The following is a 20,756-nucleotide window of genomic DNA, read 5'->3' as shown; positions in this document are numbered from 1 at the left end:
CTGTGAGCAGAACCGTGAGGTCTCTGGTGCAGCCCCTGCTTTATGTGCTGATTTAAAAATGTAATGTTTTGTTAAGTTAATGGAAAACAGTGATTTTATCCTTTAGAAGAAAAAAGAATCGAATATTTGTGATATTGTAAAAGTTTTAGTATCACAATTCAATTTGGACCCACGATAGCTAACAGTGACCACGTGGTAAAGACACTGTGTGCAGATAACCTCCGCCCTTTTATCCAGCTGATGAGACGCATGAGCACAGTTTGCGTAAAAATCCTGTTATTTGTGATAATTCAGCACTACTGTGGCCAATCCTGCAAAGTGTCACAGCTGCGAAACTAAATATGAATGTGTGCATGTGTTCATTACTACTGTTCAGTACATTTACATTGTCAGATAAGACAAATAATGGAGCTGGATCACGTGGTGACACAGTTCTAGTTCACTTACAATATAAATGTTCAGGATTTTCAGTGAAACGGAAGAAACAGAGTTGGGTCAAATTTTTTTTTACTCTTTCCTTTTTACAAGTCAACGTGAAGCGCAGACTTTCAGCTTTATTTTTTCATAAATTTTGTATTAAATGTTTAGGAATTACAGCCGTTCTTATACAAAGTCCCTCACTTGCTTATGAAGTAACTGAATAAACTCCGTGGTTGCACGAATATCGCAGCTGTCGCCTTGGAGATTCTCTGCCGTTCAGTTTTGTTTACCATGGCAACGCAGCCTCCTGAGCCGAGTGCGGTAAGGCTCTTCGGCTGCGTGCACCTGCTGACAGAAGCTTCATGATGCGAAAAGCATCAGAGGAAATAAGAAACAGAACGTCTGCGAACTACAGAATCCAAACCTAAGAGATCGGCCTCTGCAAAAGCGAACCATCCTGTGCTGCAGGTTGATTTTTAGTAATAGCATCTATGACAAACTGCTACCACTGCAAGAATGAAACTTGCAGCACGTCGGTTTTTCTCTCCCCGCGTTTCCGCTTAGCATTAGAAGCTCGTGGGTTTTGTGGCCACAAATACGAGATGTGAGAGACGATCTCACAGAAGTGGAGGAAATATTATCGAGCAGCCTATTTATGGTTGTCGGCACACAGAATAGCATAGAAACGGTTCACATGTGCCACGTATTTAACGAGGCCGTCGGCTCTCCTTTCTTTTTTACACCTGAGTCTGTTCTGATTGTGAGGTTGCATCATCATCATCAGAGCCCCGCCTGCTGTCTGCACCGTGCGCTGTCTGCACAGTGCGCTGTCTGCACCGACTGTTATTTGTTACTCTGTGCATTTAAATCCCTCCGCGTTACATTTACAAAAACAAAACAAAGGACAAGTTTCACAAAGTAGCGTAATGAGTTCCAATTTATTCCACAACTGATCAGACACACATTCACATTTTCGTCGTTACAAGCAGGCCTGCTTCACTCTCCTGCTGCTGTTCTTTCAACCCAGACTTCTTTAAGACTAAACAGCTGTTAGGTTCAGGCAGATCCAGGTTTCTGTCAGAGGTGTTGTGAGCCCTCACTGAACAGTTTGCTCAGTCTCACAATGCAAGTGCATTCTTTTAACCTTTTTAGGCAACGGATTAAACTAAAAAGGCCATTTGGTGTTCCATCAGCCCATCCTCACTCACCCCGACCCCCCTGAATCACCGTCATTTCCTCCCTTTGTTTTTCATCCTTAAAACAAAACACACAAACCCCAAAATTTAACATAAATGAACCACAAGGCTCAGTTTGGCTCTGCTGGGAGTGCGCCACACACGCCTGCTATATACTAATCTTACAAGATATACAAGATGACCTGTTTTGGAGTGCAAGAGCTGCTTTCAAATTTGTGTCACATCGCAGACGAGGCCGATGGTAGGCGATCTCAAAATGTCGCTGTGGCGACAGGCCGCTAGCAGCTGATAAGATTTGCTATAAACTGACAATACAGTCCTATAACTTATGTACAATTTACTTCATCTCCATGTGAGTGCAAAATAAACGTATTCCTGACGCGACCGAATGGCTGGGAAAAAGAAACGAGGTAAAACATATTTACAGTATTACAAAAAAAAAAGGTCACAAATCAAAATACCTGACAGACACCAAAATGCAACAGATATGGCTTCATGACATACTGAGAACGATAGCTTAAATTCAACAGCAGAACATTTTTGACATTTAGAAAACAAAAAACAACAAAAAGGAGCGAAATCAAAGACGAGAGAAACACCAAGCACATGTGAACGTGTGATTGTGGGATTTCACTCCATCCGATGCTCATTTGGTAAACAGAAACTTTGGTAAAGTGAAAATAAATACACACAAATTATTCATAAAAACCCCCAAAACATCCTGTTGTTATCAAGTATTCCGGTTCGCGTCGCAGCTCCTTACGTAAAGCTGCTGCTACTTCATCGATCACACGTCACTGGTCCTTCCAGAAATACAAATAAATACGCTCAATTTAACCTCATTTGGCTTCTGTTCTGTACAACAATCATAAATGTAAACTGAGACAGACTGAGCGTGACTTAAGGCAGTAAAACAAAAAAAAAAAAAAAAAATGTAAATACAGGAGGAACCCAGCAGTGGACTGAATGATGCAAATGGTCCCAGCAGGTCTATTTGGGTGGCAGCGGGTTGTCGGGGGTTGCTGGAGACGCCACGTCCTTGTAACAGTTATCGATCTGCTCCTTGTACATCTTCATCACCACCGGCCGCTTCAGCTTCATGGTGGGGCCTGCGGGAAGAGCAAAGAGGATTCGTGCTGTTTAACTCCTGCGAGGTGTAGAGTGACTGCAGCCTGAGCCGTACCAGCGCATCACCACATACATCCTCCCGGCCTGCTGCAACTTATGTTTCTCTGTAACGCACTTATTTGAGCTACCGTACTCAATATCACATGTGTTTTAGCTCCAAAAAGGCAGGAAATACCCAAATGTGAGTAACTGTGACTACAAATGGATGTGAAAACATCATCATCGTGCATCTTATTAAATGTCGTTTCAAAGCCGTTGTCTAATAAAATAAACCGCGCATTCGCTCACCCAGCTCTCCTCCGCCGACAGAGAAGTCTCGATCCAGGACGACCCACTTCTGAATGCGCTGAGCGTTGGAGGTGGACTTCTCGTTGACTCTTTTGATGCCCTCCTGGATGGCAGCGTTGACCGCAGGGTCTCGTCCGCCTGAGATCTCGGAGACGCGCGTGGCCTTGCTGCCCAGCTGCCTGCACAACTCCACAGCTTCTGGCGTCAGCTCGTCCTGTGGATCGCCCGTGTCTGGGTTCACTTGGCACTGGAGGGTGAGGAAAAAAATCAAATAAATATCAGTAACCAAAACAGCACGATTCTGAAAGTCCCAACTGTGTAGTTTCTCAAAGCGACCACCAGGTGTCAGTGCTCCTTTCCTCACTATCTGTTAAAGCAGATGCACTGATGCAGTGAGCTTCTGACACCCCCCTCACTCCTCCCCTGTTCTCACTGTCTGAATCTTTACCTTGATGGTGAGCAGCATGGACAGAAACTTCCTCTTGTCTCCGACCAGCATGGCGTTGCTAATCAGCGGCACGGCCTCCTTCACCGCATCCTCTATGGGGACGGGAGGGATGTTCTCGCCGCCGGCTGTGATGATCAGCTCTGTGAGCGAAGAGAAGAACAAACCTGAAGCAATCGGCCTGTAACAGGATATAAGACTGAAAGCAGAACTGATGCTCTTCATTTAAATAGATAAATAGAAATCTGGTACAGTTCCAGCAGAGTGCGATTTAGCTCAGGCAGTACCTTTAATCCGCCCGGTGATGAAGAGGAACCCGTTCTCGTCTTGCTTGCCCAGGTCACCCGAGTGCAGCCAGCCCTCCGCGTCCAGCGCCTCCTCTGTCTTGTCGGGCATATTGAGGTAACCCATAAAGACGTGGCGTCCCCAGAAGCAGATCTCGCCGTTTCCCTCCTCGTCTTTGTTGTGCAGCTTTGTTTTGCACCCTGGGAGCTCGATACCGCAGCTGCAAGAGAGCAGTCGTGTAACTCACCAGCGAGTATCAGTCGTTCCCTGCAAGCCGTCAAACCAATGCAAAGAGAAAAATGTACCTGGTGAGCTTGAAGGCATCGTGGCGGGAGATGGTGTGAGGGCCGCTGCTCTCGCTCATGCCGTACAGTTCGCAAAGAGGAATGTTGAGGCTGAGGAAGAACTCCAGGGTGTCTTTGGTGATGGGGGCGGCGCCTGTGTAGCACTTGGTGCAGCGGTCCAGGCCCAGGGCCTTACGCACCTTTTTGAACACAAGCTTTTTGGCTACGTGATAGCTGACCGGAGCGCTGCCTGGTGCCGAATTCCTGGGGAGAAAGAGTGAAAGAGAACGCAGCGTGAGGTGGAAGGCTATCCCAGCTGATGGAAATAAATAAATAGTTGTTTCAACAACAATCCTGCATCTGCGGTGATGTTCCACAAGAACATTTCAGCAAACTGAAACAGGAACCTCCCACCTCTGAGGAAACGACTCAGCCCCTTCTTAAAAAAAACAAAAACATATACTTACTGGTTGAGCTTGCTCAGATTGGTCCGCAGACCCACGTCTTTGGCCCAGGCAGCCACTTTCCTTCGCACGGTGGAAGACTTTGCTCCAACAGCTTTCATCTTCTCCTGCATCTTCTCCCAGACACGTGGGACGCCCATGAAGGCCGTCGGACGCGCCTCCTTCAAAGTGTCTACCAGCGAACCCTGTAAAAAACAGGAAAATACAAATAAAAAATCACACATTTTCACAACTTGCACAAAAAGAGGAAGTGTGAAAGAAACAGAAGCCGTTTGTGTAACAGACGGACTACAGAGCCACGTGAGGAACCAGAGGGGGGCGCTATGCTACTTTTCTGTTACAGGCTAAAATTGCTGTAGTGCAAATGTGAGGGTGATCAACGGGGGAGGGGGGGTTACTTAATTTTACATCATTTAAATTACTGATGGGTATTTGTAATCAGACACTTGGTTCTTGTTCTATAGCAGCCACAAAGAACCATGACCGTACAGCAGGCCTGTTATATTGACCGTACTGTGCAGGTGAACCTATTAAACGGGCTGATGAGCGTTTATTTCGGGCGCCGGCGTGTTTGTGTTGTCCGTTTGTGGTGTGTGTCGCACCTTCAGGGCGTCGGGCTGAGCGAAGTAAGTCACCCCTCCGATCTTCATGGCGATCCAGATGTCGACCATCTGGGCCGCGATGTGGCTCAGAGGCAGGTAGCTGACCACCACCTCCTGAGCCTGGGAGGCCGCGGTGAGACTCACATGCTTGGCGGTGGAGTAAGCGGTCCAGGTTAGCTGAGAGAGTAAAGATGAGGTGCTGTGATTGTTGTGGGCGCACAAGTGTTTCACATCTTTACTGTAACAGTAGATCAATACTAATCAACTGATTAGAGGCACATTGCCTCACAAAGCTCCTGAAGATGTGAGGATGGGTGGAGCTTACGTTGTCGTGGCTGAGCATGACTCCTTTGGGCTGGCCCGTGGTCCCTGAGGTGTAAATGAGCGAGCAGCACTGGTTGGGCTTCTGGCTGGCGATGATGGCATCGAGGGGAGCGTCGGGCTCGTCGCGTCCAAGCTCCAAGAACTCGGCCCACTGTGGCACGCAAAGAAAAATAAAAACACTTCGATCGTGCCTCTTGTGCTCAGCAGCTTCTTTTTATGCACGGGAGTGTGCGCTTACCGTGTACAGGTTTGGTCTCTTCTCTTTTAGTTCGTCTTTGTACTGGACGATGGCTTTCAAGTGTGGCAGCTGGTCTTCGATCTGTGGACGGATGTGAAGACGATCAGTAAATCCACTCGTGGGATTCCTTCAGTATAAGTTACTACTTTTACAGCTTGGTTTAATAAACGCACATATTATTATTATGTTTTTTTGTTCAGCTGTGCCTGAAATCTGTTCAGCGTGTTGCTCCACATCCACGTGTAACTCACTCTCATCTTACCTGAAGGATCTTCTGCAGCTGTTTGTGGTTCTCCACCACGATGATATTGGCCTTGGAGTTTTCTGCTACATACTGGCACGCCTCAGGAGAGTTGGTGGTGTAGATGCCCACAGCAAACCCACTGTGAGACAGAGACACGTCACACAGTCAGCTATAGAGCCATTTACTTCTCTATATTGTTCCAATCGAATCAGTATCCAGTCATGTTGATTAAGAGGCCTTCCATTTGCAGATATGCATTTGATAAGTCAATATAGATATTGTTCATTTACTTCCAGTCGCCATGGAAACAAAAGCTTGCAGGTGAATCAGAAGCGCCGAGTTGCATTCAAGTCATACGACGGATGAATTGAGCGCTCTTGGTGGAAATGTATCAGAAATGCATCAGCACATGAATCAGGTTTGTGTTGCATCTGTGCAGCTGCTGACCAAAGGTATAAGTCAGCCAATCAAGTGAGAGCTTTCACCAAGGTACATTTAAGACTTTTAAGACAATTTGTTATCACACAGAATGCAATTAAACATTCATTTTAATGGCTGCAAAAAGGAGAAAATCAGTAGTCTCGCAGTTATTTGCTGAAAGTGTGACTTGACTGACATCTACAGGACGCCTGTCGCTGTAAATAAAACTGACCTGACCTGAATCAGCGGCAGACTGAAGTTATTTTCGTGGCACTTTTCATACGTAAAAAACGAAACTATGTTCATCAAAATGAAGCGTAGGGCTGCTCCCAACAGTGGGTGGAGAACATGCAACATGCAAATGAAAAGCAAATCACTTTAACCCTGCATTTCAACAAAGCAGCAACATGTTAAATGTTTGCTCTGACTGAGCTGCAGATGCCCGAAAATTCAGATCACCTGACGACATCCCGATGTTACCACAGGAGAACCAGTCCTCCCCGTCTGTCTTTTTCTTAACAATCTGATGAAAATGGGTCAACAGAACCCACCTGACCTATGACAGCACTGTTTTACTAGAATACCTAGCTCCCGCTCTAAAAGACAGTGAGATATGATGCAGGATGCGATTCAAATGTTTTGCTTCGGTGTGGAAATCTGAGCCTTAAACTGAAGTTTCCAAACATGACCTGATTGCATTCATCACGACCGGTTTGTTGACATTCCAGCTGACCTTTTTGTTGTGATCATTACGCAGGGAGCGGCGTTTAAGCATGCACAGTATCGGTATCAGAGTGCGTGGAAAGAATGAGCTTCTCTATAAACAGATTTAAGACTTAAGAATCAAAGCAAACATGAAAATGTCACCAGAATCGGCGTGAAAAGACCCGGTTCAGCATAACAGATGTTTGGTGATGTCAGCAGCTGAGCCGGGGTACATCTGGCCTCAGCCAATCAGTGCCTTTAGACTCTTACTTTGGCTCAAGGGTCTCAGTTTCTTGGAATTTCTTGCACTCTTAGCGTGTTGGATAACAAGCATGGGTTCATTCATAGTGAATACTTATGCAGCAAAGCTGAGAAGCTTGTGATTGCTGTTATGTGATCAGTGCACAGACACAGAGTACAAACACAACACAGATGGATAAATAAGCCTTAAAAAGCACATTAGCATTATCAGGAAAATGCACTGATTGGATCTAGAGCAGGGCGATATGACCAAAAATATTTATCGCGATATAGATTTCAAAATTTGCGATAACGATATAACTGACACTAGACAAAATACTTTACAACTCCACAACTTTATTAGTGAAAAAAAACATCTATGTATTTTCACTTAAACAAGCAGCTGTTTTTTATGTGCATTAAAATAAATATAAAATTTAACAGTGCAAATGCAAAATCCTCGCTGACAGTTTAACCAAAAGGCATTTCCAGTGGAAACTGGCCGACATATCCTCAGCATAACCATGTATAACATCCACAACACTTAAAAAGAGGTTATACACACACAATACGGTAACATTATGTTGAAGCACAGTACGTATCACTCCGCCAGGCTCCTCCCTCGTCATCATAAATAATGCTGTTCCAGGTTCAACATTGCAAGTGACCAATCACCTTCTCCTGACGTCATCCGCGACCTCGAAAAAAGCAAACGCCTTCAAAAAATCTACTTCACTTGCGAGAAGAGAAACCGCCTCTGTAAGGGCGATATGTATAATGCTTACCGTTTATTAAAGAAAAGTATCCTGAAATGCAAAGAATTCAAGTTCCCGGATGGGCGGACAGAAGCGGTTTCTCTTCTCGCAAGTGAAGTAGATTTTTTGAAGGCGGTATTTTTCAAAGACACAAAGACATTGGTCACTTGCAATGTTGACCCTGGAACAACATTTATTATGACGATGTGGGAGCAACGCCGACACGAGGATATCAGATCATCCCTGCGGACGACAGCTGTAACGCTCCGACAATCCATCAAGCGGTGCGGCTTCGTAGCTCAGCAAAGTCGTACTGAAACATTTAACAGATTTTCGAGCGCCGTGCACATAAAATCATTTCGAGGTCAGTAAACACAACCAGAGTTCATACATAAGGCACACGGGATTATAAGGGGCTCTGTCGACTTTCAGACAAATCAAAGGATTGATTTTAAGTGCGCCGTATTTTCCAAACAACACGGTAATAACGACGGCCCGCTAGCATGCGCTACCAAAAATAGTGCTTTGTTGTGTATCTGACGGACGAAAGCTAAACCAGTTCCACCAGTGAAGCTGCAGCATTTTTACAAAGCAGTTCTGGCTCATCTGTTTCATTCAACGATCCGCTTTCGCTCTTCTCATTCTGCATCGCCTTTTTCACCATGTGCGTATGAAAACAAAGGCACTGCGCATGCGCGTTTTACCCATATTTTATCGTGATATTTCATTTTCTTGTCGTTGCCCCACATTACACCGGTATTACCGTGAACGGGATGATATGGCCCAGCCCTAATTGGATCCACAGCGGATCAGTTCAGAAGAGGAATCGAATCATCGCATGTATGAGCACAAGCTCTTGTAAAGTGAATCGAAGTTGAGTGCAGCACCCCAGTGAACACGCATAGTTTCAACCATCCATCAAAAAGACGGTATTGCTCTGGCACATAGGACACACCAGCAAACGCGCTGCCACACGTAAACATCAGCATGTAATAAGATATCCACAGATACAGAGAGCAGGAGGATTAGGGTCATGTAAAGGAAATATTCAGGGCTGACGATGAAACTCACCCCGCCAAAATGGCTCCGATGTCTGCGACGAACCACTCAACGGAGTTGAAGCCCAAGATCCCAACGCCGTGGTAACGCTCCAGTCCGAGCTGTAAAAGCCAGAGCGCACTTAGAGTCACAGCAGATCTGGCACAAGTCTCACTTCCATCGTTGCGATTGTTGTTACAAATCCCTTGTTTAATATTTACCTTTTGTTATTACTTCGGGGTATTTTGTATTTGACAGGATAAAGCTCAGAAGGGTCTGCTTGTTACAAACTAGAGTGCAGACAAATACATGCACCAGATTTAGCCTGATGTTCTTTTCACGAAACACAGAGACAGTTTGAGCCGTCAGGTCTTCCAGCTGATGCAGGTGGGACCTGAGGTTAGCTGTGCATTACATTCAGCTGCAGCCAGCATTCATCAAGTCGTTCATTCATTGTTGAAAGATAATAATCAGGTGTAGCTGACTGTGTTAGGGAAGCACAAAACAAAAACTATCTGAGCTTTATTTATCGTGAGCGAGGGCGAAGTTCAGGTCTAAGAGTTGGATTCGAGGTTGGTTTGTGTGTGTGAGACGCAGAGAGAAACGTCCGAGTTTGTGTGTGTGTCAGTAGAAATGAGTCAGCCTGCTGTCTAACTTTGCAGAGTTTCACGTGAAACAATGACACGCTCTGTCCTGCTGAGACCTCGCCGTCTGGCCTGACATTTCAACCCTTTGGTGCGGCGACACGTGCTGTCTAGACAGACTCGGCACGAAGACGAACGGACGTTAAAACGGCTCGAAGAACTCGAGGACTGTTGTTGGAAACAGAAATGTGTTGATGCTGAGGAAGCCCAGCTGCTCGGGGGGAGGGGGCAAAGAAAGGTTTTGGCACCACACTGTGTGTCAGAGCTGAAAGCAGTAATTCTTCTTCTTCTTATTGATTTATCTGCTTTTTATCCGTTTTTTATGAGCCATCACTAAGATTTCGTCCAGGAAATGTTGGGATAATCAGATCCAGAGAGTGTCTGCAGTTATTCTCTCACGTGTAGCGCACAGCTGTGCCCGCCAGCTCTTCGCTACTGCTGGTTATATTATGTTGCTGCCTGTGTGAGGCAGCACACGGGTCAGGAAGGCCATAGCCATCTTTATCTTTCTTCTTCTGGCTGAACAGGAAGTGCATTTGGCGTTTAAAAGTCAGCCAAATCAAATCTGCGGAGCCGCCTGCTGTGGTGACAACAGCAGCCAAAATTCTCTTTCACTGTCTGACAGACGAGCCACCGTTTCTGAGCATTTGGTATTCTTGCTCAAAAACTGAACTCAGCTTAATTTTATGTCCTTAAAGTAACGAATCAACCGTAGATGGAAACTTTTGCAGCGTTACCCAAAGAATAAAAGAAAAACTACCTTCAGGAAGCTCTTGGCAGCGATGCGGCAGGTCTGGTAGTAATCTTTGTATTTCAGGCTTTTCTGCTGGTCGCCCTCCTTCCAGCACAGAGCCGTATATTCGCCGTAGCGCTCCACGGTCGAGACGAACATCTGGTTGACCGTCAAAGCGGGTTCAGCGGCCAGACCGGACTCCTCCATCCTCAGCTTCACCTCTCCATCGCGCTGCGTCGTCCACAGACGGGGTTCTGCTGCCGGCACCGACAGGGAGTCTGGGCGCTGGGCGCTCACTGGAAGATGTGCAAATAACAGTCAGAGAATCGATCGAAGGCGGGCCTCGGCAATAGATCTGTACGCATCTGCCGTCCTTGAAAACTGCGACAAACACCCTTTATTTAAGGTGTTAATGGCGATACCATCCAGCTGCAGGCCTACGATAAATCTGCAAAGTCACACGGGTTCAAAACTAGTGTCAGCCAATGGTAACAGAGCTGGCATGAGTCACAGTGACAGCCAAGAGTTAGCAATCGCTTCAGGTTGGCTAGAAATGACAGTCTTTAAAAACAAAAAGTGGTATCATTTTAAAAGCTTTATAAATAATAAAATATAAATACAACTTCCAGCACGCCATGCGAGTGTACCGATGGACTTCCTGGTTAAAATTATGATCAGATAATCTTTAAATAAAACCGTCTGTTTGCCAACAATCTCCGATTATCACTTATCGTAGGGGGCCGAGGACTTGCACCAAAACTCTGACAACAAAACCAATCGATTTGTAATCGTTTCTGCAGGGAAGCCCCGCCTCCATGTTCTGCTCTCACACTCAGAGACAAACTGCCAGCAGGATGTTTGAATATGCAGCAGAACAGCGTCACACGGAGGGTTTATGACTATTTACGATTCATTTAGAGCAGGGCTGTAAATACTCTATCATGAAAAAGCCACCAGCAGTTATTATTACATGTTAAGAGTTCCTCTTTAAGAATCATTATAAACGAATGATAACGAATGTCAATTAACTTTGGGTCACAGTGCAAAGTTCCCCTTTCGTGGTTATAAACAGATCGCGGAGCAACGCGTGTGCCGGGGTTTTTCCTCACTCACTGAGGCGGGAAAGAATGTCACCGTTTAAAGGCAGGAAAAGGGAAGTGGAGCTCGCTCTGCCGAAGAACGCAGAGTTTATTCACGTCTGTTTGCTCTGCTTCCTCAGGAAGGAGAAAAAAAAGATAACATCAGCATTTACAGCGAGCACAGAGATGGGATAAAACCCGAGGTCACGACCTATCTGTACGGATGCTTGAGCCTAAAAATGAAACTGATGTTGTCTAATTGTACGTCTGCATGCTGCTTATCGCAATTCTTCCAGCGCCTCCCTGGTGAACGCCGGATGCTCGGGAGCGCCCGAGAAAGTGTAAACACGCTCCCTCTGCACTCACCTGCTGGTGTGTTTGAGCTCTGCTCCGCGGGGACCTCTGTAGTCTTGGTGCTGCTGGTGGCTGCATCATGGGCGCCGGTCTCCTCTTCCCTTTCCCCTGCGGACTCTTCCTCTGAAGACTCACTAAAGAAAAAGGAAGGAGAAAAAAAAACAGTTACGTGTGGGTCAGCAGGTGGAAGAGGGTGGGAATCCTGAGAGCAAAGATCATGCCCTCATCCCAACTGTTGTTGGTGTAAACACCGTCACTACCTCTCTGTAGGCAGTTCAAACAAAGAGGGGCTTATTTTAGGGGCGTGTAACTTGTGTTGACGTACTTTGCTGTGTCCACGATGCCGTCATCGAGGGAGGCCGCGCTGTCCACTGTAACACAGGGCGACTCCAGGAAACTGACTTCTCTGGGAGGCTCCGTCACCCCTGACATGCTGGTGGACTCGCACAAAGTTACTGAAACAGAGGATGGTCAGGGTGTCACAACAAGGAAACAGTTACACACATGACTGAGAGGCTCCAAGAGAAAGACCCCTCCCCCCAGCTGGATCCCAGGAGTGGAGCATTTGGGGGATTTGTGCTGTAATAACTAAATAATTTAAGTAGTTTGCTATTTAGATCTTAGACTATAAAGAATCATAACTGACAAAGAAATAAGATCCAAAGGAGCAAATACTGAAACATCTGGCTTTCCTTGTCTAATTAGCGCACAGCTCAGCTGACACCAACGTGTGACAGCCAGCAGTGGGCGGTACTCACAGAAGTCGTGCGTCCTGTAGGGCACTAGGTCATGTAACCCTAACTCTAACCCTTGCAGTTGTAGTGTTCTTGCAAAGTGTCACGAACCTGCCCGACTTCTGTCTCATGATCAGATAAAATGCAGCTGCTTAGAAATCTCACCGAGATCATTGCGACCATAAAAAAGCCGATCTCTGCTCAGGACGTGCAGAGAGCGACCTGTGACGCACTCAATCGCACAGCGAGAAGAAACGGCTCGATTGGATCCGACTTCATGAGCTGTTAAAAGCCTGGATGATAACGCAACATATGGAGCCTGGCTAGCAAACACACGTTACAGATAACGCCGTCTTTCTACTAATAATTGACTGTGACTGCTGCGCTTGGTCAACAAAACACCTCAATAAAGAATATTTACACTGCTCCACCCTCCTGGTGTCGAGTGGAAGAGAAACGGGAAAAACAAAGGAAACTGGTGATGATTGTGAAATAATTTTGAAAGATACAACAGAAAGAAAGTGGAAACCCCAACTGGGACATTAGAGCGTGTCCCACCTGGGGAGATGTTCCCTCTTCTCTCAATGATCTTGTGATTTACATGCCAAGCCGACCGTACCACCCCCTTCCCCTTTTCCTGCCTTTCCCACCATTTTGTTCATCACAGGAACCACGTCAGACCTCTCTATCATTCAAACCACTGCTGTTGCCGAGCTGGACACCCCCTCCTCTCCCTTTCCTCTTTGGTAAATCACAGGACTGATCTGTTTATGTAAGAGGGCTGAAAACACATACCAGCAGCTTCATCTATCTGCTCTAGCAGCAGCACATCATTTCTCACCTTTTGGGGCCCATGGGGGGGGAAAAAAAACAGAAACAAACAAGCTCCAGAGAGCCAAAAATAATTTTTGTGACACATTTGAAACATATTCCCAACCTAAACTTTCCATAGTGGAATAAAACACAGGTCAGCTGGATTATTTCATGTATGAATTGCATCTAAACTGGAAGAATTCATCACATTTGGCCAAAAACATGTCCCTGAGGAGCAACATGGGCTTGATTTGGATTTGATCAGGATGTTTAAAGGTCTCTCTGTGGACGCATCGCCTCCGGTGCAGCTGCAGATTCCTCTGTTGCAGTTGTGGGTGGCTGAAGGTGGAGGCAAGCAGGCAGGCCTGGGACTGACAGGGGGCAGATATTTAAAATCACCTCCCCTCCTCTTATTTCAGTCACTGCTGCGTTCTTGTGACGTGATGGGGAGGATTCTGAGCGTGACGCTGATCTCGAGGTTCAATCGCTCATCAACCCTACCAGTCTGCAAACGGACATGTGAAGGCTGAATATAGCCTTTAGAAACCCAGTGAGCTTTCATCACATTAAAAACCCCTGAGACGCGTGCCTGTCACACAGGCCTGGTATGAATCCCCCCCTGCTGTTCATCTGGCAGCAAAAACACCTTGAAAACATCCATCGGAGGTCAACAAGGTTATTGATCCATGAGCAGGCTAAGAATACATTTCCCCGGCTGCTGTGATAAACTTTCAGTTTTTCCAATCAATTTTTCTTCTGTGGTTTTCTGATAATCTCCCATGAGAAATATGTGGATTTCCCATTTAATTATCTCTCAATCACCAAAATCACAAACCCATATCCTTTAGAAACAAGCCGGAAACCTCTGATTCTCTTACCTGATATAGATTAACCCGTCAATCAATGACTGATTGAGCCATGGCTTTACTTCCTTTACAACAATGTTTCTAATACTCAGTGTGTGTGATGGAGACCTGTACATGTTTAGCAGGTTTGGCCTCTGTCACCACAGCAGCAACATGGATGGCTTTCACCTTGTTTTCAGGATGTGAAAAACTCCCATCTAAAACAGATTCAGTACCCAACACTATCAGAGCAGCTGTGGCCCAGGAAGTAGAGCAGGCGGTCTACCAATCAGAACAACAGTGGATGGATTCCCCAGCTACTCCTGTCTACATGTTGAAGTATTTTGGGTAAGATATCAAAGAAAATGCTTGCATTATTTTTTTATTTGTTTGCAGTAAAAAGGGCGTTAACTGAGTAGAAAAGGTCTGGACTTGTTCTTTCAGCTCTACAGAGCTGCCGAGCACATTTTTTAATCACTCAGCTAATAAAACGACTGTGCCACAGTTTAGCTTTCCATAGCCCGAGGTGACGTATTCAAATGCACCTGTTTGAGAAGTCACAACCAAAGACCCAACCAATCAATGATCAGAGTAGCTGCACCATCATTTTCTGCTGACTCTCTGATGCTCCTCTTGATGAAGCACAGCCATTCTGCATGCTTTTGTTTTCATGAAGTTTCCTTGTCATAAGACAGCACAGCCAGTGCCAAGGATGAATCATCTGACGGATTCAGCACAGTTGTGCAAAATGCTGCATCCACTCAGGGGGGGGAATTGTACTGCATAGCAACAGCTGTTTCATTCAGAAAGGGAACAGCAGCAACCCCCCCCCCCCTATTCCTTGAACAAAAAAGTGTCTGCCCCAAAACCAAATGAGGGACTCTCCCCGAAACAATACCACCATGCTTGCAAACTTCACTTGGGTTAATCCCCTTTTAAACTGTACAGACCAAAAGTCCCCCCCCCCCTCTAAATTTTAATTTTTCTTCACTCGAGCTCCATTTCTGTTTGTCCAGAGTAACAGCCACCTCACTTCACCTAAAGCCACAGTGCTGCTGCTCTGAACGAAAGTCAGATACAGTGAATTCCCAAAAATCAGTGAATGTTCTCCTCCTGCTTCCATCCAGCTGCTTCCACGCAGCGCGCACTGGGCGTCATCCTCAGAAACCCCACGGTACACTGGGCACATTTTTTCCAACTTAATCTATTTGCATGCTAAGCAGACTTTTGTTAATGGCTATTTTAAACGTGAACCAAATTACAGGGAGAAATACAGATGGATCTGCTGGGTGGGTTACACCCTTTTAGGAAGAGACCAGGTCTGAGCAGGTTGTCTAGACACACCCAAGCCGTAAATTTAAGACCTTTTTTTCTGTAACACATTTATTATCATGTATTATCCTATTAACGTCTAAAGCAAGCTTCACTGAACCCAGACATAAAAAACTCAAATTATAAACCAGGAAATTGTAGATCTGAAGGCGAAACATCATAATTCAGAGTCCAATCTAAGGCCTGTAAATGCAACACGCACACACGCAGGTGGTTTTATTAACGGAAAAATCGTGACCAACCGGTCTCTGGCCAAACCTGATGTGTCGCCGTGAAACCCAGCTTAAAACAAAACCAGAAAAGCTCCACACAGGGCTCAAATACTCACACTGCATTGCTGGAAGCTGATTCTTATTCCGGTTTGGTTGTCTGTTTCTTCGTGACTAGATTTTTCTTTAATCTTCCGCTTTTTCTTCGTGTTTTCCGTTAACGCCGTGGCTTCAGTTTGCCGTTAAACACGCACCAACCGGCCACTGTCTACTCAAGCAACAGATCATTCATTTTCAAACACACAACCGGCTCCGTGGGTCCCACCCACCCTGAAAAAAAAGAAATCCACCCAGGGTGGGGCCTGTCGGTTTCCTCCGGTCGCACCGCCCCCCTCACAGCACCGCCATTCTGATTGGTTCAAACTGCTCACACCACAGGACCTGGTTTCCATACAAGGCTACGCAGGGCACATGGACACAGAGGGGGCGGAAGTTGCAGTGAGCGCACGAGCTCATCTGCCCCTCCCTCCTCCACCCTCGAGCGTACACGTCGCAGATATGCCGGCTCGAGGGGGGCGGGGGGTTACTATCGGACAAACTGCAGAGCCCTGACAGCTAGCGCGGCTGAGCCTGTGCTTGGCTTTAGCTTCATAACTTTCCACTGACAGAAACGCGCACTTCAAATGCACCACATCCTGCAACCTACATTATTATAACTACTGCACATGCTCCTTTTCGTCTTCATTAAAGTTTACCAACGACGCCAATTTATAACATGTAAATATAACATAACAAATGTCCACCTACAAAAGAAGAAGCTGAAAATCAGGTTTTTTTCTTTTTGTTTGACAAATTGACAACTGCTACATTTTACTTTCATACTTTTCTATTTGTATTCCACTGCAATTCAACTGGATTTTTTAAAAATCCTCACTCCGGCTCCAGTTCACTGCTCTACTTAGTTTAGAAATGAGGACTTTGCAGTAAAAAGGTGACCTGGTAAACTACAGAGCTCCGACCTTAAGCTTGACAGACCAGTCCTGTATTAATGGTTTTATGAGTCACAACCTAATTGCATTAAAAACAAAGGGATGGGAGGGATGCAGATAAACGCTGTTGACACACACTGAACTTGTGTAAAATATGTAAACAAAGCTGTAATGGGGAACGAGTCCACGACCTCTCGTGAACTGCATGTTTCCCCCGAGGTTAATGAGGGTGTGGAGTCACAGCTGAATTTACAGTACACATCCATCCGTAGCTCAGTGTGAATGTCAGTGAGCTGCTATCAATCCGGTTCACACACAAAAATATGCCGGACGTGTTGTTTCATGACTATTCACTCATGTCCATTGGTGTCACTGATGAATGAAAGAATTTCCTTAAGGCAAATTTCCACTGAAGTCCCGCCTGCATCATTCGAGAGGTGAGGCAGTTCAAGGAGAGGAAGAGGAAAGTACAGAAATGTCCTCCACGGACTAATTACACGAAAACACACACACAGGATTAAACCTTCACTTGGGCATTTAACCTCACAAGAAATTAATGCCACCTATTTTCAATATTTAATGATATTTTTTATTCAAAAATTTTAATTTTTTTGCAAATTATAAAATGCGCCTGGATATGCATGGCGTATGTTAACACATGATTATCTTCATGAGCCTTACTTCTCTCTTTTTTTAAGATGAATCTTAAAATGACTCTGAAGATGCGCCCTCATTATTGGTCTATGGAAAGATCAGTATCAGCCAATCGCCGGGAGAGACGAGCACCACACCACAGCATCAGATGACACGCAGGGACCGGCTCATCCAGTACAACCATGCGCACATGCTCTAGAGCTGCAGAATGCATTAGTGCTTACGCAACCCACGCCGAGGGTACGGCCGGTCAGAGGCATCATCTCTTCCTTTCTCTCTCATCCTACTCTCAGACAGCAGCACAGCGCACCGACTCTCAGTTTCTGTCAGAAGTTTTTGTTACGTGCAATAGATTTCCCTTTGATGTCTGTAACGTGCTGTAAATGTCAAAGCATTTTAATATGAAATTAGTTGAATTCTTACTTTACACAGTACTATTTGGTTCAATATATTTAAATGTGCCATCTTTAATAGGCTACATATTTCCACTAGTTTTCTTTGTAAACTGTTAATGTTTAAGGGTACGGTAGTAAAAAGCAGAATATGTTTTTTGGACTAGTGTAATATGAAGGATAAATTGCCCATTTTTAATACTAATATACTGATTGAATGGATGTCTACCTCAATATTATACTTGAATATAAGTGTATTTTGAAAATAATTTTACATTTAAGTAAGAAGGCAGTGCCCTCGAGAAAATCATTTTCTTGTGCAACACCCATTTGTGGTGAGTATTGTCTGTTTTTATGCTTATAATACAACTTTGTGATATAAAGATTTAATTCCAGAAAAGTTGGGATGCTGGGAAATGTGAATAAAAACAGAATGAAATAACACAAATTTCCAAATTTCATAGATCCATATTTTATTCACAATAGAACAGAAACTATTTTCCTATTTCATGGAGAAAAAATAGCTCAGTTTGAGTTTGAAGGCTGCAACAATTTAAAAAAAAAAAAAAGTTGGGACTGGGGCAACAAAAGCCTGGAAAAGCAAGTGTTACTAAGAAGAAACATCTGCCATCTTAAGCTCATTAATGCAGCTTAAGACTGTCATTTAAAGAAGAAGCCACATGTGAACATGATCCAGAAATCCTATCTGCTGCCAACTTATCTGGACCAAAGCTCATTTAAAATGAACAGAAAAACTGCTCTGTGGTGAGACTTCATCCTTCTGACTAAAGAGGAGAGGAACTCCTCTTGTTGTCAGCGCTCAGTTCAAAAGCCAGTGTCTCTGCTGGGGGTGTATAGTAGAAGAATTTACAGGTGCATCGTAATGCAAACCTCTCTGAAACCCTACAACATAATTTATATTGTAACCTGATGTGCGCAAAGATAGCAAAGTAGCAGTGGGCTGTCACACATCATGTGACAGCCCACTGCTACTCTGATTGGCCTGTTCAGTATACTGTTGATTTCTCGTCTCCACTTCCAGCTGCTTTTTGCCCCAGTTGTGAGTTTATCAGTCAGACAATAACAATTATTGAATAATGAGCATAGCATCAATATAAGGATTCACAAATGTCCCTGAATTCTTGGAGGAACACTGATAAAACTATATGAATGTAGCTTGAAGAATCAATTTGTGTCCCTTGATCAATAAATGATCAACAGCAAAGATTTAGAAGAAAAGAAAATTGCAGAATTTGATTTGTTTCGGTCATGGCTGCCACTACATATAAAACGGTTGCAGCTCCAGAAATATTTGAGGTGTAAACAACATCTTTATTTTTTGCCCTTAGATCAGCCCTTCATCTGCCAATCAGTACTGTGGAACACCAGGACACGACCATGAGGTAATTACCATATAACACACACAACCATTAATGCTGGTGTCAGTGTCAGCCACATAAGTAAGTGTCTCCACAAGCTTTACAGATTCACAACAAAAGTCTCGATCAGCCGTTAGTGACTCTGGAATCTGCAGCTCGCATATCAGGAAGTTCAGCTTCAGTACTACAGGTTTTATATGTTACCATACATCCTGACAATGTCTTTCTCAGGGAAGGCGTTGCATATTTCAGCAAGACAATGCTAAACCACATTCTGCATCTATTACAACAGCACGTCACATTTTACACAGTGCTGCGATTTCTTTGGCAGTGCGGTTGTACATTCATGCATATTTTTAACATATTTAGGTATCTTACGTATGTACACATTTACATTATTACATTTGGATTATACCATTATAGATTAACTTATAGCGTTCCTCCCTGTATGTATTTACCCAGCTTATGCCTGTAGCTGAATGTTTATCGTTGTTTAGCGTGAGATCATTGCGGTCTGTGGAGGCATTGCCAAAAATCCAAAAAATCTCCACAATGTGCGTAAGAAAGCAGAACTGGGATTTCTTGTATGTGCCACTGTACATCAGTCAAACTGATGTGCTGGTAACAGGAAAAACATACAAGGAAACAACAAGGTAACTGGTGATGGATAGACAGCTCAATCAGAGCATCTCAAAAAGAACAGGTCTTGTGGTTTGCAGAGGTGAGAGCCCATCAAAAACCAGTGAAGGACAACCCCCAGCAAACTCATGGGAGACAGTGATTAAGGTGGGGAGTGCTGATCCTGCAGAAGAGCTACAGAGTGACTAAAAAGCTCAATGGTGGCCATGATAGAAGGGTATAAGAGTATACAGTTGTTGTGTATGAGGCTATGACCAGACGCCATGCCCATTCTGGGCCCCGTCCACACCTGGATGGGTCTGCAGAGGGCTGACCCACTTAGGTGGATCCTAGGGCAATGAAAGAAGGTTGAAGTTTCAGGTATTTTGACACCAGCTGGTGAGCATGTCAGAGGTGTATCCTTACACACAGTGGATCCATCTGTCTTTACAATTCCATAGCAAAGATTGTGGTTGTTCACCACACCGCTGCTTCCATTTAGATACATGTTTTTGTCCTTTTCATTGGGGTTCAATATGCCTCTGGCTGAATGACTCATATTTTCTTTGACATCATGCAGACAGCTGGATGTGTTATTTACACGGAAAGAGACGGGAATCCTATTCAAGCAGTGGGATCCGCTAGAACAGGGGTAGGCAACTCTAGGCCTCGAGTGCTGGTGTCCTGGAGGTTTTAGATGTGTCCATGATCCATCACAGCTGATTTAAAGGGCTAAATGACTCCTCAGCATTTCTTGAAGTTCTCCAGAGGCCTGGTAATGAACTAATCATTTGATTCAGGTGTGTTAACCCAGGGTGCGATCTAAAACCTGCAGGACACCGGCACTCGAGGCCTGGAGTTGCCTCCCCCCTCATCTAGAAAAACTACTTAGATCTGCAGACCCC

At 44.9% G+C, this 20,756-nt stretch overlaps 1 protein-coding gene across 1 annotated transcript; it reads right to left on the bottom strand.

Moving 5' to 3' along the window:
- Nucleotides 1–1,359: 1,359 nt before the first annotated feature.
- acsbg2 (acyl-CoA synthetase bubblegum family member 2) lies at nt 1,360–16,111 on the bottom strand. The gene is made up of 15 exons (XM_085375622.1): nt 15,939–16,111; nt 12,212–12,341; nt 11,899–12,020; nt 10,481–10,749; nt 9,110–9,198; nt 5,937–6,057; nt 5,675–5,755; nt 5,438–5,587; nt 5,113–5,289; nt 4,514–4,695; nt 4,068–4,310; nt 3,765–3,982; nt 3,481–3,620; nt 3,033–3,279; nt 1,360–2,725 (listed from the first exon to the last, which is right to left on the bottom strand). Exons 1-15 carry the CDS (start codon nt 15,943–15,945, stop codon nt 2,607–2,609), a joined length of 2,295 nt encoding a protein of 764 aa, XP_085231748.1. The 5' UTR covers nt 15,946–16,111; the 3' UTR covers nt 1,360–2,606.
- Between the last annotated feature and the right edge of the window lie 4,645 nt (nt 16,112–20,756).

The sequence above is a fragment of the Diplotaxodon limnothrissa genome, linkage group LG17 (genome assembly GCF_057381915.1).
Source record: "Diplotaxodon limnothrissa isolate DT_005_m linkage group LG17, D_limnothrissa_male_GT1.1, whole genome shotgun sequence".
NCBI lineage: Eukaryota > Metazoa > Chordata > Actinopteri > Cichliformes > Cichlidae > Diplotaxodon > Diplotaxodon limnothrissa.
This window is presented reverse-complemented; position numbering and strand designations above follow the sequence as displayed.

What these genes read in the sequence shown, in the direction of transcription:
- acsbg2 (XM_085375622.1), bottom strand. An exon ending in GGCATCGTGGACACAGCAAA is followed by an intron (nt 12,021 to 12,211) that starts GTACGTCAACAC and finishes CTTTTTCTTTAG; the next exon opens with TGAGTCTTCAGAGGAAGAGT. An exon ending in GAGCTCAAACACACCAGCAG is followed by an intron (nt 10,750 to 11,898) that starts GTGAGTGCAGAG and finishes CACATCTTCCAG; the next exon opens with TGAGCGCCCAGCGCCCAGAC.